Consider the following 24,493-nt stretch of genomic DNA (forward strand, 5'->3'; position numbering starts at 1 on the left):
CCTAAAGCCCTGTCAGAAACAGACACTTGAGTGATTAAGATTGACAGCAGGCAGACAGGCAAAGCAAGCAGATTGGTCCTACCTGCTTATTTTTATATTATTTATTTATTTATTTTGTATTATTTTTTCTTCATTCTATTTTTTATTCTGGTTGATATTTTATCTTATTTTTTTCTTTATTTCCACCCTTTTCTTCCTCACTTCTCCATTTTCATTCTGTTTTCACTTTCTTTTTACTCATTACAAATTGATCTTCTGTATCTGCTTTATTGATGTGTTATTATTATTGTACTCTCTGTTGGCTTACTTATATATCTAATTTCTTCTCCCTACTTCAAATCCATGCACCCTTCCCTTTTTTCTTTCTTAGCTAGTAAATTTTTTATGCTTTTGCTCTCCTCTCTTGTTCTCTTCTAATTCTTTAATTAGTTTCACTCACTAAACTCAAGCCTATCTGCTCTCTATCCTCCTTTTCAAAAATAAATGAATAAATCAATAAACTTAAAAAAAACTTTTCTGTTTTATCTTATCTTTTTATTTAAAGTTTTATATATGTCTTTTTCCTCGATTGACCCCCCCTCCCCACCAGCCATTCCCACCCCAGGCAAGCCCTCACTGCCCCAGTGTCTGTGTCCATTGGTTATGCTAATATACATGCATACAAGTCCTTTGGTTGCTCTCAAACCCCCCACCTCCATTGCCATTTGTCTCTGGATCTATTTTTGTTCATCACATTATGTTGATCATTATATCCCACATGAGATTATGTAATATTTATCTTTCTCCAACTGACTTATTTCGCATAGCATAATGCTCTCCAGTTCCATCCATGCTGTTGCAAATGGTAAAAGTTCCTTTTTTTCACAGCAGCATAGTATTCCACTGTGTAGCTGTACCACTATTGTTTTATCCACTCATCTGCTGATGGGCACTTAGGCTGTTCCCAAATCTTAGCTATAGTAAATTGTACTGCTATGAACATAGGGGTGCATATATACTTTCTGAATGGTGTTGCTGGTTTCCTAGGATATAGTCCTAGAAGTGGGATTACTGGGTCAAATGGGAGTTCCATTTTTAACTTTTTGAGGAAACTCCATACTGTCTTCCACAGTGGCTGCACCAGTCTGCATTCCCACCAGCAGTGCACGAGGGTACCTTTTCCTCCACATTCTCACCAGCACTTGTCATTTGTTGATTTGTTGATGATAGCCATTCTGACAGGTGTGAGATGGTATCTAATTGTTGTTTTGATTTTCATCTCTTGGATGATTAGTGACTTTGAACATGTTTTCATATGTCTCTCGGCCTTCTATATGTCTTCTTTCAAAAAGTGTCTATTTAGGTCCTCTGCTGATTTTTTTATTGGATCATTTATCTTCCTTTTATTAAGTTGTAAGAGTTCCCTGTAAATTTTAGAGATTAAACCCTTATCTGAAATAGTATTGGCAAATATGTTCTCCCATGCAAGGGGCTTTCTTGTTGTTTTGTTGATGGTTTCTTTTGCTGTGCAGCAGCTTTTTATTTTGATGTGGTCCCATTTGTTTATTTTCTCCTTAGTTTCCATTGCCCTAGGAGTTGTATTGGTAAAGATATTGCTACAACATCTGTCTGCTATTTTGCTGCCTATGGAGTCTTGTAGAATTTTTATGGTTTCCCATCTTACATTTAAGTCCTTTAGCCATTTTGGGTTTGTTTTTGTGTATGGTGTTAGTTGGTGGACTAATTTCATTTTTTTGCATGTATCTGACCAAATTTCCCAGCACCATTTATTGAAGAGACTGTCTTGTCTGCATTGTATGCTCTTGCTCCTTTGTCAAATATTAATTTTTCATAATGGCTTGGGTCAAATTCTGGGTTCTCTGTTCTGTTCCATTGATCCTCATGTCTGTTCTTGTGCCAGTACCAGGCAGTTTGGAGAACCGTGGCTTGGTAATATAACTTGATATCTGGTATTGTGATCCCTCCAACTTTGTTCTTCTTTCTCAGGATTACTGTGGCTATCTGGGTTCTTTTTTTATTCCAGATGAATTTTTGGAGAGTTTGTTCTAGGTCTGTGAAATATGCCATTGGTATTTTAATAAGGATGGCACCGAATCTGTAGATTGTTTGAATAGTATGGATATTTTAATTCTACTAATCTATGAACATGTATGTTCTTCCATTTGTTTATGTCTTCCTTTCTTTTTTCAATGTCCTGCAGTTTTCTGAGTACAGGCCTTTTATATCCGTAGTTACGTTTATTCCTACGTATCTTAATTTTTTTTGGTGCAATGGTTAATGGGATTGTTTTTTAGCTTCGTTTTCTGTTAGTTCATTATTGGTGCATAAAAATGCCATAGATTTCTGGATGTTAATTTTGAATCCTGCTACATTGCCGAATTCAATTATTAGATCTAGTTGTTTTTTGATGGAGTCTTTGGGGTTTTTAATGTATAGTATCATGTCATCTGCAAATAAGGACAGTTTTACTTCTTCTTTTCCAATTTGAATGCCTTTTATTTCTTCTTCTTGTCTGATTGCTATGGATAGAACTTCCAGTACTATATCGAACAGGAGTAGTGAAAGTGGGCATCCCTGTCTTATTCCTGTTCTTATCGCAAATGAGTTTAGTTTTTACCCATTGAGTATGATGTTGGCTATGTTTGTCAAATAAGGCTTTTATTATGTTGAGGTATGATCCCTCTATTCCCACTTTACTGAGAGATTTTATAAAGAAAGGGTGTTGGATTTTGTCAAATGCTTTTCTGCATTGGTTGTGATTTTTGTCTCTCAATTTGTTTTTGTGACGTATCACATTTATTGGTTTGCGGATATTGTACCATCCTTGCATTCCCAGAATAATTACCATTGTCATGGTGTATGATCTTTCTAATGTAATGCTGAATACAGTTTGCAAGAATTTTGTTGAGGATTTTAGCATTTATGCTCATCAGGGATACTGGTCTGTAGTTTTCTCTCTCTTTTTTTTTTTTGGTGTCTTTATTTGGTTTTGGGATTAGAGTAATGCTGGCTTCATAGAAAGAGCTTGGAAGTGTGCCTTCCTCTTGAATTTTCTGAAATAGTCTGAAGAGGATAGGTTTTAGTTCTTTGAATGCTTGGTAGAACTCCCCTATAAAGCCATCGGACCAGGGCTTTTATTTGCTGGAAGATTTTTGATCACTGCTTCAATTTATTCAGTAGTTATCGACCTATTCAGGTTTTTTTTATTCTTCTTGATTGAGTTGTGGGAGCTTGTATTTTTTAAGAATATGTCTATTTCATGTAGGTTGTCCATTTTGTTGGACTAGAGTTGTTCCTAGAATTTTTTCATAATCCTTTGTGTTTCTGTGGGATCAGTTGTTACTTCACCTCTTTCATTTCTGATTTTGTTTATTTGGGTACTCTCTCTTTGCTTCTTGGTAAGCCTGGCTAGAGGTTCATCAATCTTGTTTATCCTTTCAAAGAACCAGTTCTTGGTTTTGTTGATATTTGGGGGTATGTTTGTTGTTTTTTGGGTTTTTTGGTCTCTGTCATTTATTTCTGCTCTAATGTTTATTATTCCCTTTCTTCTGCTTATGCTGGGCTTTTCTTGTTGTTCTCTTTCTAACTCTTTGAGCTGTAGGGTTAGATAATTTATTACCATGTTTTCTTGTGTGTTTTTTTTTTTTTTTGTGGTAGGCCTGTAGAGCTATGAACTTTCCTCATTAACACTGCTTTCACTGTGTCCCATAGATTTTGGATTGTTGTGTTTTCATTGTCGTTTGTTGCCTAGATGCTTTTTATTTCATTTTTGATCTCTGTGGTAACCCAATCATTGTTTAATAGTATGCTATTTAGTGTGTTTTTTTTTTCATTGTTTTTATTGCAGTCTATTTCTAACTTTATTCCATTGTGATCTGAGAAGATGCTTGATATGATTTCTATATTTCTATCTTCTTGAATTTGAAGAGACTTTGCCTGTTTCCCAATATGTAGTCTATCTTTGAAAATGACCCATGTGCACTTGAGAAGAATGTATATTCTGTGGCTGTGGGATGGAATGTCAATTAATTCCATCTGATCTAATAAGTCATTTAGGATTGATGTTTCTTTGCTAATTTTTTGTTTAGAGGATTTCTCCAGTGGTGTTAGTGGGGTATTAAACTCCCCTACTATGACTGTATTGCTGTTGATCTCTCCCTTGATATCCTCCATAAGTTTTTTTATATATTTGGGTCCTCCTGTATTGGGTGCATATATCTTTACCAGAGTTATATCTTCTTGTTGAATTGCTGCCTTTAGTATTATGAAGTGGCCTTCCTTATATAGTTATAGCCTTCACTTTAAGGTCTAATTTGTCAGATATAAGTATTGCTACCCCAGCTTTTTTTCATTTACATTAGCCTGAAAAACTTTTATCCATCCCTTTAACATAAGTCTGTGTGAGTCCTTTGTTCTGAGGTGGGTCTCCTGTAGACAGCAAATATATGGGTCATGTTTTCTTATTCATTCTGCTACCCTATGTCTTTTCATTGGGGCATTTAATCCATTTACATTTAAAATTATTACTGATAGGTACTTGTCGCCATTTTTATTCTTTATGCCTGTGTTCCTTCTTATCCTCCTATTTCTTCATTTTATAGCAGACCCTTTAGCATTACTTGCATTGCTGGTTTAGTGGTAATAAACTTCCTTAGTCCTTTTTTGTCTGTGAAGCTCCCGATTTCACCCTCAATTTGATTGATAGCTTTGCTTGGCACAGTATTCTTGGATTCAGACCCTTGTGTTGCAGCACTTTTATATTTCATTCCATTACCTTCTGGCCTGATGTGTTTCTGTTGAGAAATCAGTCAATAGTCTGCTGGGAGATCCCTTGTAGGTAAATTTGTCTCCTTCTTACAGCCTTTAAGATTCTTGCTTTGTCGTTGGTGTTTGTCAATTTAACTGTAATGTGTCTTGTTTGAGACTTTGTGATCTTCTGGGACTTGTGTGAGTTTTTTTCTTCCCAATATCAGGGAAGTTTTCTGTCATTATTTCTTCAAACAGGTTTTCTAATCCTTGCTCAGTTTCCTCTCCTCCTGGCACCCCTATTATGCAGTTGTTGTTTTCCGGGAGCCGGTCCATGCTTGCTGTTTCACGGGACCTGGCATATATAGCATACTGTTCTTAATATGTTTGCTCACCTTCTTGGCACTATGTGTTTTAACCAAGGTCTCCTCTCTGAGAAAGGTTGTTTCCCCAGGTAGGGAATTTTCCCCTGAAGTTAGGGAGGGAATAAAACCCCTCAACTAAGTGCCAGGCGGGTAATTAATCACTTTAACTATGAACAATCATGCTTAAGCTACATAATCTTTACTCCCTGGAATGGAGATAAGAAAAACCCTAACCTTTGTAATAGAGATTGATAGGATTGGAATCAACTGGTATAAATACAGATGTAACAAGACAGCAAGAGACAGAACTTAGAACACAGAACTTAGAACACAGAACTTAGATTGAGAGAACATGGCAAAAGATCCTGGACTGAACCTGACTACAGAAATTGGCAAGAGAACCTGACTAGAACCTGGTGACTGAACCTGGCTGGAGAACCTGGACAGAACCTGGCTGGAGAACCTAGCAAGGGAACTTGGCCACAGAACCTGGCTGGAGATCCTAAGCAGAACTTCGCTGGAGATCCAGACCAGAACTTGGCTGGAGATCCTGGCTAGAGATCCTGGCTAGGCTGCTGATCAACTGAACGCTGTCTCTGTGTCATTGCTTCTTCGCCGACTCCGTCCATACCTTTGGGGACCCCTGGACCTGCTTGGGTTGGACCCCAGCAGTTGTTTCCTTTCATGTTGTCCCAAAGTTCCCTTAGGCTCTCCTCCTGTTTTTTAAGTTTTTTTCCCGTTGCTGCTCTGCTTGCGTATTTTTTCCCACCTTGTCTTCTAGCTCACTGATGCAGTCCTTCACTTCTTCTAGCCTACTGTTGATGCTTTCTATTGTGTTCTTTATTGCATCAATGTCATTCTTCATTTCTTCTTGGTTCTTCTTAATTTCCTCTTGGTTCTTACACATATTGTTGAATTTGTCTTCCATCCTTTTCAGTGTCCTTATGATCGTTGCTCTGAATTCTTTCTCTGACATACTGCTTGCATCCATTTAGTTTACTTCCTTTTCTGGTGATTCCTCCTTTTACTTTATATGAGGGCTGTTTCTTTGTCTCCACTTGTTCATTCCTCTCAGGGTGTCTGGTTATGTATCTCTCTCTTTCCTGCACTGACTCTCTCTAGGCAATCTCCAACCTTTCCATCCATGGATTGCCTCACCAGTTCTCTGTTTTATCTTTTTATTTATTTTCCTTTTCTTCTTATACACTCATTCTCTTTCTACCTCCTCTATACTGAATCATGGTCCTTCCCTTATTCATTGAATTCCTGAACCTTACTTTCTGTATATAAGCTCTGCCTCTACAGGTTCTATCCCCACCCCCCCCTTTTTCTGGGTGTTTCTTTTTTTCATTTTTTGGTTTATTTGTTTGTTTTGTGGTATTTTTCTTCTTCTTTTTCTAATTCTCTCTTACCTTTTTTTTATTTTCTTGATATCATTTTTGCTCTCTTTTCTCTCTCTTAATTCTCTTTTCTCTGTTGATCACTTTTTTGGGGTTATCTGTGTCATGAGTACATTCCATGTTTTGTTTCCTTTGTATTGTGTCCTGTCAAATTGTATTTTGTGCTGTTCAGTCAACATGGTAGAGAGCAAGCCACATAAACAGACATCCTAACAGGAGACTCCATACACCAATTTGACAATAACACACAAGACACAACTAAACCAAGAGAGCCCAAATATCCCAAGAGGGAATCCCTAGTATAACTAGCCCAGAAGACCTGAGGGATTGCACCACTGGGTCCCACAAAAAATCCACTATATAAGACAAACTCAAAAAATCTAAATGGCATAGCAGTTTAATCTAATACATAGAAACAATCACAAAGGAACAGCAAAAATGGGAAGACAAAGACACAACCCCCAAATGAAAGAAAAGGAAGAATCACCAGCAAAAAAAAAAAAAAAAAAAGAAACAAAATGGAGGTAAGCAACTTGTCAGGGAAAGAATTCAGAGCAATGATTATAAGGACACTGAAAAGGATGGAAGACAAATTCAACAACATGTGTAAGAATCAAGAAGAAGTTAAGAAGGTCCAAGAGGAAATTAAGAATGGCATAGCTGAAATAAAGAATACAATGGAAAGTTTCAACAGTAGACTAGGAGAAGCTAAGGACCACATCAGCAAGTCAGAAGACAAGATAGAAAAAAAACTGGGGGTAAAAAATCTTAAAAAGAAGGAGGTGAGCCTAAGGGAGCTTTGAGACAACACGAAATGAAACAACATCCACATAATTGGGATGCCTGCCAGAAGGAGAGGAAGCTGGGCAAGGAATAGAAAAGCTATTTGAAGAATCATTGACAGAAAACTTCCCTGATTTGTGGGAAAAAAACATCACACAAGTCCAAGAAGCACACAGTGTCCCAAAGCAGATGAACCCCAAAAGACCAACACCAAGACACATAATAATTAAATTAGTAAACATCAACAACAAAGTAAGAATCTTAAAAGGCTGCCAGAGAGAGAAAGAAAGTTACCTACAAGGGATCTCCCAGCAGACTATCAACTGATTTCTCAACGGAAACACATCAGGCCAGAAGGGAATGGAATGAAGTGTACAAACTGATGCAAAGCAAGGGACTGAATCCAAGAATAATATACACAGCAAGGCTATCATTCAAAATTCGAAGGGGAAATCAGGAGCTTCACAGACAAAAAAGGCTAAGCGAATTTATTACCGCCAAGCCAGCAATGCAAGAAATGCTAAAGGAACTGCTGTAAAATGAAGAAACAGAAGGGGAAGAAGGCGTAAAGAATAAAAATGGCAACAAACAAGCACCTATCAATAATAATCTTAAACACAAATGGATTAAATGCTCCAATCAAAAGACATAGGGTAGCTGAATGGATAAAAAAACATGACCCATATATTTGCTGCCTATAAGAGATGCACCTCAGAAAAAAAGGACTCACACATACTGATAGTGAAGGTATGGAAAAAAAATTTTCAGGAAAATGTAAATAAAAAAAAAAAAACTGTGGTAACAATACTTATATGTGACAAAATAGACTTCAAAGTGAAGGATAAAAAGGGCCACTTCAAAATACTAAAGGGATCAATACAATAAGAATATAACTCTGGTAAAGATATATGCACCCAATATAGGAACACCCAATTAGATAAAAACTTCTGGAAGATATCAAGGGAGAAATCGACATTAATACAATCAGAGTAAGGGACTTTAATATGCCATGTACACCACTGGATAAATCCTCTAAACAAAAAATCAGCAAAGAAACAGCAATACTAAATGACTCACTACATCAGATGGACTTAATCAACATCTTCAGAACATTTCACCCAAAGATACAGAATATACATCCTTAACAAGTGCACATGGGACATTTTCAAAGATAGACCACATATTGGGAAACAGGCAAAGTCTCTTCAGATTCAAGAAGATTGAAATTATATCAAGCATCTTCTTAGATCACCATGGCATAAAATCAGAAATCAACTCCTATTTGGTATAGTGCTGGAAGTGCTAGTCATAGCAATCAGATAGTAAGAAAAAATAAAAAGCATTCTGATTCGAAAAGAAGCAAAACTTCAGAGGGAGAGATGGCTGGATATGCAGGAATCCTCTTAAAAGGCCAACACAGAAAAATTTCATGTGCAGCCACTCACCTAGGGCTCTGGCAGAGGGCGGGCAGAGTGGACTTGACCTGGGTGAAAAGAATCAAGTGTTGGGGGCTCTGAGGTTAGAGCTTGGAAGGCAGCCACCCCCATTTCCTGTACTGTCATTCCCTCATACTACAGAGGATATCTTCCTCTGGCAGACTTTTACCATCCGGGCAATTTTTGCTTGAGGGGGAAGCAATGGCCCCTGTTGGAAAACCTCTCACCCTATCCTATGGTCAATAGCCTGAAATTAATTAACCCTTTGCACACCATAAGCGTCTATGGACACAATCAGCGAACCTTTCCCACACGCCATGTGCATCAATAGCCGTAAACCTCGCATATCAACTCTGGTTGCCCAATTTTAAAATCAGACTTGTTAGTGACATATCTGGGTTTGTAAAGAAAATTGTGGTAACTTAAATTCATAAATATTCCAGTGCATATGGAAGAAATCCCAGTATTGATATATAGGGCTGCCACTCAGACACGTGAGAGATAAACACTGTGACACTTGAGATTTTTATTGGTCACTGTGACACTTGAGATTTATGTTATGAATTTCACACAAAAAATGGTAAACATGGTGTGCATTCTTCATTTTTTTTTTACAGATTTCATTTTTGGAACATCAACAAAATTTAGTGTTTTCATGTCGATGATTTATTTTTATTTCATGCTCGCTTTTGTTGATATTTCTGCAGAATTGAAAATTATCATTATTTTGTTATTGAATTTATTGTTGTAATATATTGTGCAAATAAAATTCAATACCCATAAACGGTATCAGATGAAGAAATAATTGAATCAAGCACCTCATAAGAAGAGGATGACATCCTTTACTCAACTCCAGAGTCAGATATTTTTTAAATTAAATTTAAAAATATTGTGGCGTGTGGGGATGGTTTCCATTTTGAAAACATGGCAGTTAACTGGTTAAGACTTAATAACAATCAGACTGCAGGCAGAGGTGGATATCTGGAGGCTTTGAGTCCTTGCCTGATCTCCTTCTGGGCCCAAGGCCAGGAAAAGCAGACCCTGGTACACTCTTAGTCCTGTAAAAAGGTACCTTGTCCCAGCAGAGGGAGCCACAAACTGTGGATTGCTGATAGCGCCAAACAGGATACTCAAGGCCAGTCACAAACAACATCAGACATTGTCCTGAACTAGAGATTGGGACTGGTAACAGATATACCTAATATATAGATACAAACACCAATCAGGGAGCCAAAATGGGGAGACAAAAAAACAGGCCCAAGTGAAAGAACAAGAGAATTATCCAGAAGAAGAGCTAAATAAAATGGAGAAAAGAAATGTATCCCATATAGAGTTCAGAATAATGATGGCAAGGATGCTCAACAGAATGAGAAAAGTTATAGTAACTATGAAAAAAGACCAGTCAGAACTGAAGAATGACATAACACTAGTAAAGAACACAGTGAAAGGAATACATAGCAGATTAGGAGAAGCTGAGGATTGTACCAATGAATTAGAAGACAGGGTAAGAAAACCACTCAATCAGAGAACCAAAAAGAAAAAACAGGAGGACAATTTAAGAGAGCTGTGGGACAACATGAAATGTAACAATATTCACATCACAGGAGTACCAGAAAGTAAGCAAGGGCCAGAGAACCTGTTTGAAGAAATAATGGCAGAAAACTTCCCTAACCTGCTGAAGCAAGTCACACAAGTTCAGGGGGCACAGAGTGTCCCCAGCAGTAAGAACTCAAATAGCCCCATGCTCAGACACATCATAATTAAAATGGCAAAAATTAAAGACAAAGAGAGAATCTTAACAGCAGCAAGAGAAAAGCAATTTATTACCTACAAAGTAGCTCCCATAAAGCTGTCAACTGATTTCTCATAAGAAATTCTATAGGTCAGAAGGGAATGGCATGAAGTATTCAAGGTAATGAAAAGCAAGGATCTGAAACCAAAATTAATATGTCCAGCAAGGTTATCATTTGAAATGCTTGTGTAATAAAGAGCTTCACAGACCAAAAAAAGGGGCTAAAGGAATTTATCATCACCAAATCAGCAGTACAAGAAATGTTAAAAGAACTGCTGCAATAATAAGAAATATATATAGAAACACAGTCATAAAGAATTAAAATGGCACTAATAAGTATCTACCAATAAAACCTTAAATGTAAATGGATTAAATGCTCCAATCAAAGGATATAAGGTAGCTGAATGACCCAAATATATGCTGTCTACAAGACACCCACCTCAGAACAAAACTCACTCAGGAAGAGTGTGAAGGGATGAACTAAATTTTCCATGGAAACGAAAAATAAAAAACAAAAACCTGGGATATCAGTACTCATATCTGAAAAAATGGGCTTCAAAATCAAGGCCATCACAAGTGACAATAAAGGTCACTATATAACACTAAAGGAATCTATCTAACAAGATATATGCACCCACTATAATAGCATATATATATATACACTTCTGGAGGACTTTAAGGGAGAGATCAGAAATAGTAATAGTAGGGGACTTTAACAGCCCACTGATTTCACTGGATAGATCTTCCAGACAAAAAATTATCAAGGAAACAGTGACTCTAAAGGACACACTGGATGGCATGGATTTAATTGACATTTATAGAACTTTCAAGCAAAGCTGCAGAATAAACAACTTTCTTCTCAAGGGCATATGGGTCAGTCTCGAAGACAGACCACATATTAGGACACAAAACAACTCTCTACACATTCAAGAATATTAAAATAATAGCATCTTCTTATATCACAATAGAATGAAATTAGAAATCAACTACATTAAAAACATTCAAACACATGAAGTCTAAATAGCATGTTTCTAAACAATGAATGGGTTAACAATAAGGTCAAGAAAGAAGTAAGAAACGTTTTGAAAACAAATGAAAATGAACACACAGCAACCAACATCTCTTGGACACAACAAAAGCAATACTGAGAGGGAAGTCCATAGCACTACAGGCCAAACTAAAAAAAAAAAAAAAAAAAAAACTACTTAACCCTACAACTTAAAGAATTAGAAAGAGTAAAACAAGAAAAGTCCAGAGTAAGTAGAAGGAAGGAAATAATAAAGATAAGAAAAGAGCCCTGCCCTAACCGGTTTGGCTCAGTGGATAGAGCGTCGGCCTGCAGACTCAAGGGTCCCAGGTTCGATTCTGGTCAAGGGCATGTACCTTGGTTGCAGGCACATACCCAGTGGGGAGTGTGCAGGAGGCAGCTGATCGATGTTTCTCTCTCATTGATGTTTCTTACTCTCTATCCCTTTCCCTTCCTCTCTGTAAAAAAATCAATAAAATATATTTCAAAAAAAAGAAAGAAAAGAAAAGAGCCCAGCAGGCTTGGCTCAGTGGTTGAGTGTTGACCTATGAGCCAGGAGGTCACAGTTCGATTCCTAGTCAGGGCACATACCTGGGTTTCAGGCTTGATCCCTGGTGTGGGGTGTGTGGGAGGCAACCTATCAATGATTCTCTCTCATCATTGATATTTCTATCTCTCTCTCCTTCTCTCTCCCTCTCTGGAATCAATAAAAATATTTTTTTAAAAAAGATTAGAGAAGATAAGATAGTGAAGACTGGGAGGGGGGTGCTAGGGGCTGGGAATAGAGGGGTGAAAGGGTGGAAATGGGAGATATCTGTAGTACTATCAACAATATTTTTTAAAAGATGACAGCAGAAATAAATGACATAAAGACTAAAAAACCAATACAAAAGCACCAATGAAGCCAAGATCTGGTTCTTTGAAAAGATAAACAAGATTGATGAACAAGCCAGACTCATCAAGAAACAAAGAGAGAGGACCCATATAAATAAAATAAGAATGAAAAACAGTGAAGTAACAACTGACATGTCAGAAATACAAAGGATTGTAATAAAATATATGAACTACTATATATCAACAAGCTGGACAGTGTGGATGAAAAAATCCTAGAAAAATACAATCTTTCAAAACTGAATCAGGAAGAGTCAGAAAACCTCAATAGGCCAATAACAACTGATGGAATTGAAGCAGTAAGCAAAAAACTCCCAGCAAACAAAAGCCCTAGCCCAGACAGCTTCACAGGGGAGTATTAGCAAAAACACTCAAAGAAGAGCTAACACTTATACAGACAGTCCTCGGGTTACGTTGGACTCGACATACATCATTTTGTGGTTACGACGCCATCTCCCATTTATTTATTAAAAATAGGTCTGTCATTTCGACGTATGTACATATATGCTTTATTTTTTTATTATTTATTTACCACAAGTAAAGGTCAGGAATTGTTATCTTTTAAACTTTTTTTACTGTTTCACTTCATTACTGCTGTGTATGTGGCTCCATGTAAGTGACGTAGGTACTTATGTAGGTGGGTTCTGACTTATGGCGAAAATCGTGTTACGTCGCGCCATAGGTATGGATCTCCGGCGTAACCCAAGGACCTACTGTACTCCATAAAATATTCCAAACTCCAAGAGGAAGGAACACCTCCAAGCTCCTTCTGTGATGCCAGCATTATCCTGATTGCAAAACCAAATAAAGACACTAAAAAGAAAGAGAATGACAGGCCAATATCCCTCATGAACATAGATACTAAAATCTTCAACTAAATATTAGCAAACTGAATCCAGCAATATATTAAAAGATCATACACCATGAAGAAGTGGGATTCATTCTGGAGATACAAGGTTGTTACAATATTTGCAAATCAATAAACATGATATATCCCATAAACAAACTAAAAGAAAAAGAAATCATATGATCATATCAATAGATGCAGAAAAGCATTCAACAAAATCCAACACCCTTTTTTGATAAAAACTCTCAGCTAAGTGGAAATAGAGGGATCATACCTCAACATAAAAAGGCCTTATATGACAAACCTGCAGCCAACATCATAGTCAATGAGCAAAAACTAAAACCACTTCCTCTAAAAACAGGAACAAGAAAGGAATATCCACTTCCACCACTCTTATTCAAAATAGTACTAGAAGTCCTAGTCAAAGCCATCAGACAAAAAAAAGAAAAGAAAAAGAAAAACAAAGGCATCCAAATGGGAAAGGTGTATGTAAAACTGTTATTTGCAGATGATATGATATTGTACATAAAAACCCTAAAGACTCCATCAAAAAAACTACTAGATTTAATGAATGAATTTGGCAATGTAACAGGATACAAAATTAACACCCAGAAATATAAGGCATTTTCATACACCAATAACAAATTCTTAGAAAGAGAAACTAAAAAAAATAATCCCATTTACCACTGCAACAAAAAAATTAACATAGCTAGGAATAAACTTCACGAAGGAGGTAAAAGACTTGTTCTCTGAAAATTACAGACATTGAAAAAGAGATAGAGGACGATATAAATAAGTGGAAGAATATAGCGTGTTCATGGATTGGTAGAGTTAACATCATTAAAATGTCCATACTACACAAAGTAATCTACAGACTCAAGGGAATCCCCATCAAAATACCAACAGCATATTTCAGAGATCTAGAATAAACATTCCAAAAATTTATGTGGAACCAAAAAAAACCCCAAATAGCCACAGCAATCTTGAGAAAGAGGAACAAAGTGGGAGAGATCACAATACCAGATATCAAGTTATACTACAAAGCCACTGTGATCAAAACAGCCCAGTACTGGCACAAGAACAGGCATATAGATCAATGGGACAGAATAGAGAACCCAGAGATCGACCCAGGCCATTACACTCAATTATTATTTGACAAAGGAGGAGAGAGCATACAATGGAGTCAAGACAGTCTCTTCAATAAATGATTTTAAGGAAATTGGACAGATACATGTAAAAAAATGAAACTAAACTACCAACTTACACCATACACAAGAATAAACTCAAAATGGCTAAAAGACTTAAATGTAAGCCAGGAAACCATAAAAATCCTAGAAGAAACCATAGGGAGTTTAATCTCAGACATCTCTAATAGCAATATGTTTGCAGATACATGTCCTAGGGCAAGGGAAATAAAAAAGAAAACAAAGAAATGTGAATAGATCAAAATAAAAAAAAACTTCTGTACAGCAAAACAAACCATCAACAAAATGAAAAGAAATTCTCTTTGCTAATGATACATCTGATAAGGGGTTAATATCCAAAATATATAAGGAACTCATACAACTTAACAAAAGGAGGACAAACATGCCATTTAAAAAATGGGCAAAGGACCTAAATTGTAAACTTCTCCAAAGTGGTCATACAGATGACCAAGAGACATATGAAAAAAAATGCTCTAATTCACTAATCATCAGAGAAATGCAAATTAAAATGACAATGGTATCACCTCACACCTAATGGAATGGCTACCATCAACATATCAACAAATGACAAGTGCTGGTGAGGATGTGGAGAAAAGTGAACTCTAGTACACTGCTGGCAGGAATGCAGACTGGTGCAGCCATTATGGAAAACAGTATGGAGTTTCCTCAAAAAATTAAATATGGAAATGACATTTGACCAATTGATCCCACTTCTAGGAGTATATCTTAGCAAACTGGAAACACCAAACAGAAAGAATGTATTCACCTCTATGTTCATAGCAGTGCAATTTTCAATAGCTAAGATCTGGAAACAGCCCAAGTGCCTGCCCATCAGTAGATGAGTGGATAAAAAAGCTGTATTATATTTACGTCATGGAATACCATGCAGCAGTAAAAAAGAAGGAGACAGCATAGAGCAGTGATGGCGAACCTTTTGAGCTCGGCGTGTCAGCATTTTGAAAAACCCTAACTTAACTCTGGTGCCGTGTCACATACAGAAATTTTTTTATATTTCCAACCATAGTAAAACAAAGACTTATATTTTTGATGTTTATTTTATATATTTAAATGCCATTTAACAAAGAAAAATCAACCAAAAAAAATGAGTGTCATAGGTTCGCCATCATTGGCATAGAGGGACCTGAAGAGGATTAAGCTAACTGAAATAAGCTGGTCAAAGAAATATAAGTACCATATGATTTCACTCATATGTGAAATCTAATGAACAAAATAGATCAAGAGACAGAGAAGCATGGACCAGACTGTCAAATCTCAGAGGGTAAGTGAGGGTGGGAGGGAAGATATCAACCAAAGAAATTGTATTTCCATATGCACAATCCATAGACACAGACAATAGGAAGGTGAAGGCCTGGGGTGAGCTAGAAGGGGTCAATGAGGAAAAAAGGGGGACATATGTAATACTTTCAAAAAATAAAGATTTAAAAAAGAATAAGGAAAAATAAATAATGTTTTCTAATGCTCTTTATAACTAATTAAGGCATCGTATCTAGACTAATAATGCTATCTGGATAATCACAGTCAAGTCAAATAACCAATATAACAGTAAATATTTTATTAATAAATTAGTGTTAATAATTAATAATTTAAATGTTTATTATTAATATTGTTTATTTATATTATTATTAAGATTATTAAAATAGTAAGCAATATTTTATACTTGATAGTTTACACAGAATACATACATGACTCTCCTCTTTAACTGCTCCTTCTAATTGAGCTGCAAATTGTGAACAACATACCAAGAATGAATTTAGATCATCCCCAACCTTTGAAAAGAATAACAAACAGAAAGTTGCTTTTATTTTAGAACCTGTATGTATATTCATCTATATTTTAGTATATTTAACTAGTTTTCAAAATAATTTTGTGTATGTAATTTAGGTTAATTCAAACACATTAGGCAAGAAACCAGGCTCCAAATGCTATACTAGCAAATTCTCCCAGAAAATTTATAAGTACATTCTCGGGAGTGGCTCATTAATGTCATATTCCCAGTTATGTCTCTGCTCTCATTTTCGTCTATCTAGTTGCAGAAAATCAAGCAACCCCAGCCTTAGACTCCTGAAATATTATGAATGGCCAAAAAAAAGTAACTACTATGGGTATACCTTATAAATATCTTTGTGTTTAAAAATGGCCGAAACTGGTTTGGCTCAGTGGATAGAGCATTGGCCTGCGGACTGAGGGGTCCCGGGTTCGATTCCGGTCGGGGGCATGTACCTGGGCTGTGGGCACATCCCCGGTGGGAGATGTGCAGGAGGCAGCTGATCGATGTTTCTCTCTCATCGATATTTCTAACTCTATCTCTCTCCCTTCCTCTCTGTAAAAAATCAATAAAATATATTTAAAATAAAATAAAATAAAAATGAATGCTAATTATGACTTCTGATTATAAAGTACATAGAGGTGGGCAAAAGTAGGCTTACAGTTGTTCATTTGGAAAAAAATATAGTACAACAATAAATAATAATACAAGATTATGTACTCACAACTATAAACTTTTTTGCCCACGTGTGTGTGTGTGTGTGTGTGTGTGTGTGTGTGTGTGTTAAACTTTAAGGAAGTGTCATTGACAGAGGATGGAAAAATCAGTACACTATTTTTAAGTATCCTAAGTGGATCATTTTTAATGGATAAGGAATTTATTCTGTAAACATATGTGAACACAAAAGAAAATCTTAGCCCTTTTCAGTGTTCATTTCTCTACATTAGAATTTGCATATACTTACAGATAAAGATACTTCTTCAAGTTCAGACTTTACAAGTGGTTTTTCTACATTTTCACTGCCCATTCCGTAGGTTTCTTCCAAAGTAGAAACAACCTAAGAGAAAAAGCAAACTAAGTACATTTGTAGTTTAAAATTATTACATTAAATGTAAAAATATATTAAATCAACCATGTCAGGACCTTTTCGGCAATAAGACTATTTCTGCACAGCCAGTGTGTCTCAGCAGTTGAGTGTCGATCCAAAAACCAAAGAGGTCCGTGGTTTGATTCCTGGTCAGGGCACATGTCCAGGTTTCAGACTCAATACCCAGTTGGGGGACATGCAAGAGGCAGCCCATTGATGATGTTTCACTCTCATCAATGTTTCTATCTCTCTATCCCTCTCCCTTCCTCTCTCTCTAAAATCAGTAAAGGAAAAAAATTATTTTTGCCAGTACTCAACTTAAATTTTCCATCTTATGCCCCAGCTCATATCATCATGAAGAAGTCCTGAGCAACAGTCCTTAACCCTACTTCCTAGCAAAAGAGGCTCTATGACTCTTCCATTTCTGTATTGACAGGTATTTTAAGAGGAGAGGGTCTACCTAGGCATAGCTGAAGCATCAACTTTACTTTACCACTGACATATTCCTAAAAATTTAACTGACTCAACTTTCTTCTCTGGAGAGAGTAGGGAAAATAGAGAGATGGAAATCAGAAAACAATACATTTTTTAAAGCATCAGTCGCCAACCTTTCAGACCTCACAGACCACCAGTGGTCTGCAGACCACCAGTTGGCAACCACTGTTTTAAAGGAAATTATCTGAATTAACCCCTCAAACTTTGAGCAAACTTATATTTTGGAAGTTTGGCAAACTATTTTTTTTTTTATGTTTGTGATATTCCCCATTTTTCAGTGTTTATACCAATGGCATTTGGTACATTTATAATTTAACTCGAGGCCCAGTGCACAGATTCACGCACATTGAAAGAAATTAATTAGAAGGTGGCCAGCAGGGTGGGACTGGGTGAGACGGGCCAGACATGCCCTGGAGCCAACCTCCTATGGTCCCTCCCCGGCTGGCCAAACCAGGGGCAGCACCAGGGCTTGAAGGGCATCTGCAAAGTGAGCGGGGTCCCTCCGGCAGGTGGGGTCCTCAGCCTGGCCTGCGGGGATCAAGCCGAAACTGGCAGTCTGACATCCCCTGAGGGGTCCTGGAGTGTGAGAGGGCACTCTGCAAAGTTGCTGTCGCTCAGAAGCTCCTGGGTTGAGCATCTGCCCCATGGTGGTCAGTGTGTGTCATAGCTACCAGCCAGTCAGCCAGTCGCTTAGCCTTTTATATATATAGATTCTGGATCATTGAGCAAAAAGAACCCCACAGAAAGGGAAATTTATTTCCCAAAACCAGGAGCTAAAGTTTCTAAAGTGCAGAGATTAGGTGACAGAGCAGGCATGAGACTTCAAAAAACCTATTCCTAAGAAAAGATCTGTATGCATCTCAGAACTTGGATTTCAGAAGGGTTCCCACCATTCGCTAACTCATCTGTCCCTACACTGTTTGTACAAATAACAACTAATGTTAACACTTGCTTTCCTCCAGGGAGTCTGGAATTTGATACATGATAAGCAGAGAGTACCTAGGTGATCAAGCCCCAATAAAACCCTGGGCACTGAGTCTTCAATGAACTTCTCTTGTAGACATTTCATATGTTTTGTCACAATTTGTTGTTGGAGGAATTAAGACATGTTCTGTGTGACTCCAAAAGGAGGGGACTCTTGGGAGTTTGTACCTTGTTTCCTCTAGACTTCACCAATGTGCCTTCTTCTCCCTTTGTTGGTTTTGCTTTGTATTCTTTCACTATAATAAATCTTAACCATCAATATGACTATATGCTGAACCCAGTGAGTCCACCCAGCAAATCACTAAACCCAGAAAAGGTCATGGGACCCTCCACACAGGAACAAACAAATGACTTACCATCTTTAGATGTTTGGTAATTTTTCTGAGCAATTCATCTTCTGCTATTAATTCCTTTGTCTTACTTGATGGAATGGGCAAAGCATACCTCACAACGGATTCTCCTGTTGGTGGAGATCTTAAGACCATTGGTTCAAGTTTCTCACGCACTAACTTTGAACTTTGTTTTTCCTTTGGTTTAGGTGACAATGGTGAATTATGAAATCCTTTGTTGTAACTTAATTCTGGAACACTTGCCAATTTATTACTAGAGGGCAACAGATGCTTTACTGGCTTCATTTTGTTATTTACTTAACTTCCAAATTATAGGTGAAAAAATTTTATTCCTTCCTGAGAATAAAGATAAAGATTTCAGATTAAAAATGATGGCAGGATTATATATTGCCATAAAGATGTTAAATCTCCAAATCAACTCTGGAGAAATTAAAAAATGAAAATGGAAACATCCCTAACAAAAATTATTATTTTTTAAAATCTAAAATATTTGCAAATCAATAAACATGATACATCGTATAAAGAAACTGAAAGAAAAAAATCATATGATCATATCAATAGATGCAGAAAAAGCATTCAACAAAATCCAACACCCTTTTTTGATAAAAACTCTCAGCTAAGTGGGAATAGAGGGATCTTATGTCAACATAATGAAGGCTATATATGACAAACCTACAACCAACATCATACTAAATGGGCAAAACCAAAAACTATTCCCTCTAAAGACAGGAACAAGACATGGATGTCCACTTTCACCACTCTTATTCAACATAGTACTGGAAGTCCTAGCCAGAGCCATCAGGCGAGGAGAAAACATAAAAGGCATCAATATTGGAAAGGAGGAAGTAAACCTGTCATTATTTGCAAATGACATGATACTGTACAAAAAAACCCCAAAGACTCCACCAAAAGGTACTAGATTTAATAAACGAATTAAGCAATGTAGCAGGATACAAAATTAACACCCAGAAATCTAAGGCATTTTTATACACCAATAACAAATTCTCAGAAAGAGAAACTAAAAAAATAATCCCATTTACCACTGCAACAACAACAACAAAAATATGATACTTAGGAATAAACTTCACGAAGGAGATAAAAGACTTGTACTCTGAAAACTATAGGACGTTGAAAAAGAGATAGAGGAAAATATAAACAAGTGGAAGAATATACTGTGTTCATGGATTGGTAGAGATAACATCATTAAAATGTCCATACTACACTAAGCAATCTATAGATTCAATGCAATCCCCATCAAAATACCAACGGCATATTTCAGAGATTTAGAATAAACATTCCAAAAATTTATGTGGAACCAAAGAAGACCCCAAATAGCCACAGCAATCTTGAGAAAGAGGAACAAAGTGGGAGAGATCACAATACCAGATATCAAGTTATACTACAAAGCCACTGTAATTAAAACAGACCGGTGCTGGCACAAGAACAGGCATATAAATCAATGGAAGAGAAGAGACCCCAGAAATTATGGACTCAAGCCATAATGCTCAATTAGTATTTGACAAAGGAGCAAAGAGCATACCATAGAGTCAAGACAGTCTCTTCAATAAATGGTGTTGAGAACATTGGACAGATACATGCAAAAAAAAAATGAAACTAGACCACCAATTTATACCACACACAGGAACAAATTCAAAATGGGTAAAAGACTTAAATGTAAGTTACAAAACCATAAAAATCCTAGAAGAAACCATAGGCAGCAAAATCTCAGACATCTCTTGCAACAATATGTTTACAGATACATCTCCTAGGGCAAGGGAATCAAAAGAGAAAATAAAGAAAGGAGACTATCAAAATAAAAAGCTTTTGCACAGTAAAAGAAACCATCAACAAAATGAAAAGGTAATCCACTGTATGAAAGGACATATTTGCCAATGATACATCTGATAAGGGTTAATATCCAAAACATATAAGCAACTCGTACAACTTAACAAAAAGACTAACAATCCAATTAAAAAATGGGCAAAGGACCCAAATAGATACTTCTCTAAAGTGAACATACAAATAGCCAAAAGACATATGAAAAAATGCTCAAAGTCACTAATCATAAGAGAGATGCAAATTAAAATTAAAATGAGATATCATCTTGCACCTATCATAATAGCTAACATCAACAAATCAACAAATGACAAGTGCTGGTGAGGATGTGGAGAATTAGGAACCCTAGTACACTTCTGGTGAGAATGCAGACTGTTGCAGCCATTGTGGAAAATAGTATGGAATTTCCTTCCAAAATTAAAAATGGAACTGACATTTGACTAAGTGATCCCACTTCTAGGAATATATCTTAAGAATCCCAGAACACCAATCAGAAAGAATGTATGCATCCCTATGTTCATAGCAGCACAATTTAAAATAGCTAAGATCTGGAAACAGCCCAAGTTTTCATCAGTAGATGAGTGTATAAAAAACTGTGGTTGCCAAAACCGGTTTGGCTCAGTGGATAGAGCGTCGGCCTGCGGACTAAAGGGTCCCAGGTTTGATTCCGGTCAAGGGCATGTACCTTGGTTGCGGGCATATCCCCAGTAGGAGATGTGCAGGAGGCAGCTGATCGATGTATCTCTCTCATCGATGTTTCTAACTCTCTATCTCTCTCCCTTCCTCTCTGTAAAAAATCAACAAAATATATTTAAAAAAAACAAACAAAAAAAACTGTGGTACATTTACACTATGGAATACTATGCAGCAGTAAAAAAGAAAGATCTCTTACCCTTTGAGACAGCATGGATGGACCTGGAGAGGATTATGCTAAGTGAAATCAGCCAGTCAAAGAAAGATAAGTATCACATGATCTCACTCATGTGTGGAATATAATGAACAAAATAGATCCAGGGACACAGAAGCATGGAAGAAACTGTCAAATCTCATAGGGAAGGTGGGGTGAGTAGGAAGATATTAACCAAACAACTTGTATGCATATAAGCATAAACTATGGACACAGACAATAGTGTGGTGAAGGGCAGGGGCAGAGAGTGGTGTGGGCTAGAAGGAATCAATTGGGTTGGGGGAGGGACATCTGTAATACTTTCAACAACATGTTTAAAAATTTAAATTTAAATTAAAAACAAAACAAAACAGAACACCTGTAAGAAACCCTGAGAGGTGACTGAAGATTGATTTATGTATGGGCACAAAGAATGGGGGCCGATGGGAGGGAAGAAGCCAGTAATAGCAGTGAGAGAATATATTTAGAAAACTTTAAAATATTATTCTTAGCTTTCCCCCATTTTTAAGCTAATGTATACCCTTTATATTAGTCCCACAGAAGTAATATCTTAGGTGCAGGGTATGAACAGATTAATATCAAGGCAGCACCAAATCATGATTGAGCAGACCTTAAAGCTTAAGACTCTGACTCTACTTCTCTTTCTCTCTAAAGCTGATTAAGACTCAAGACAGTAAGTCCTCCCAAAGAGTTTCTGTTGTTGTTATTGTTTTTTAGGCAAAGGGGAGAAAGGAGTCAGCCCTCAGCCCCTCTAGGAAAGGGTTTGAGTCTGCCGCTACCCAACCAGGTTCCCGTCCCAGCCTATGGCCCGAAGGCCCTCGCAGGTTGGGGAGGAAGCAGGAGGCGTTAGTTGCTGAGGAAAATGGAAGCCAACGCTGCCATGGTGCCAAGGTTTCTCCCCACCTCCTCCCTCCCCACCACCCCAGATGGCGGTAAGGACTGGGCAGTCCTCCCAAAGAATTTTAAAGTATGTACCTGACCATGGAAGTAGACTGTCAAAATTTAGACTAGTCCCATTGTTGTGGGTTGAATTGTGTCCCCCAAAAAGATATGTTCAAGTCCTAACTCTTGGCACCTGTGACTATGACCACATTTAAAAATACAGTCTTTGCATATGTAATCAAGTTAGCATGAGGTCATAATGGATTAGGGTGGGCCCAAAATCCAATGACTGGTGCCATATTCATAAAGAAATGTGAAGACACATGCATAAAAACAAACAGGGAAGAAGGCCAAGTAATGACAAATGCAGAAACTGGAGTAGCACCGCTGTGAGCCAAGGAATGTTAAGGATTGCCAGCATCAACCAGAAACTAGGAAGAAGCAGGGGATGATAGCCCTGCCAATACCTTGATTTCAGAATTCTGTGCTCTGGAACTGTGAGATAATTAATTTATACTGTTTTAAGCCACCCCGTTTGTGGTACTTTGTCATGCCAGCCTTAGGACACTAATACATATACTGATGGAAATAATTAAACAGAAAGCAAAATGTATGCGTGGTGGAGGGGACAATTGCTGGACTGATATCCTTGAGCAAACAAGAAGAAATGGTTTTTAAAGCACAAATGGATCAACGCGCTTTAGATGGGCACAGGAAAAGTTTACCTACAGTAACAGACCGTAAGGCAGAAATATGGGCTATTTCCAGAAACCAGTGAGGGAAGAATGGGGTACTCCCCCCGGTGCTAGAAAATCACCTCAAAAATGGATCCACGAAGTTCACATTAATACAAAAGTTACACGCGGTGAATGCGTATATTCATTTAAACCCCTCCTAACAATTCTAGGAGGTTGACATTATATCACCGTAAACTAGCCCAAGTTTATCAGTCACTTTCCACCACAAAGAAAAGTGTTTTCTGGCTTTCCCTCGAGGGTTAATTTGATATGCATTTCAAACCATAATGATCCAGCATACAAAACCAGGGGCGGGGAGGGGGGAGGGGGGAGAGGGTTGGAAAAGTATGATTTGCCTGAGATTCTGCATCAAAAGAAGAACCATTGCCACTGAGGCAGACACGCAGCGCTAAAATTAGGAGGAAAACAAGAATGTTTTTGCCCAAGAATCTAATGAAAACCCTCCCAACTTGATGAGGGAGGTGGCTCACCAGTCTCCCCTGTGAGGAGTGGATACACTTGCTGCGGCTGTGGAGAGGTTAGCGGCTGGTTCTGCCTTGACCGAGGGGCTCTAAGGTGACCAGGTTAAAAATTCTGAGCCGCCCAGATTTCCTTCAAGATGGAAGACACAAAACCCTCCAGGCTCCAGCCCCGCTATTTTACACACTGACATTGATGCTGAAAGCAAAGGCGCCGGGCTTTTGCGCCCAGGGCCGCAGCAACGACCGCAGGGCGCCAACCGCCAGGTCAGGCCGTTGACGCCACGTCACAGCTGACGCTTGACGTAAGCGGCTGGCCACCGGAGGGACTCCTGCAGCTGGCTTTTCCTGGGCGGAAGTGAGAATCTCTGGTTCTGTGGGGTCTTCAGGGGCAGTAATGACCAGATAGCGGCCTCTTTCTTGGTTGCACTCTCGCTCCTTCATAAGCTCAGGTTCTT

The 24,493-nt window shown here is 37.6% G+C and overlaps 1 protein-coding gene across 1 annotated transcript in view; it reads right to left on the minus strand.

The window, feature by feature from the left end:
- CCDC7 (coiled-coil domain containing 7) overlaps positions 1-19,517 on the minus strand; it is a 179,993-nt gene extending 160,476 nt beyond the window's left edge. The window contains exons 1-3 of the mRNA XM_036336754.1: positions 19,201-19,517; positions 17,243-17,335; positions 16,196-16,279 (exon numbers count right to left, since the gene is read on the minus strand). Coding sequence (XP_036192647.1) covers positions 16,196-16,279; positions 17,243-17,335; positions 19,201-19,479 — 456 coding nt within the window. The 5' untranslated portion in view covers positions 19,480-19,517. The remainder of the gene's footprint in view (positions 1-16,195; positions 16,280-17,242; positions 17,336-19,200) is intronic.
- Between the last annotated feature and the right edge of the window lie 4,976 nt (positions 19,518-24,493).

Source organism: Myotis myotis, unplaced genomic scaffold, assembly GCF_014108235.1.
Source record: "Myotis myotis isolate mMyoMyo1 unplaced genomic scaffold, mMyoMyo1.p scaffold_m19_p_1, whole genome shotgun sequence".
NCBI lineage: Eukaryota > Metazoa > Chordata > Mammalia > Chiroptera > Vespertilionidae > Myotis > Myotis myotis.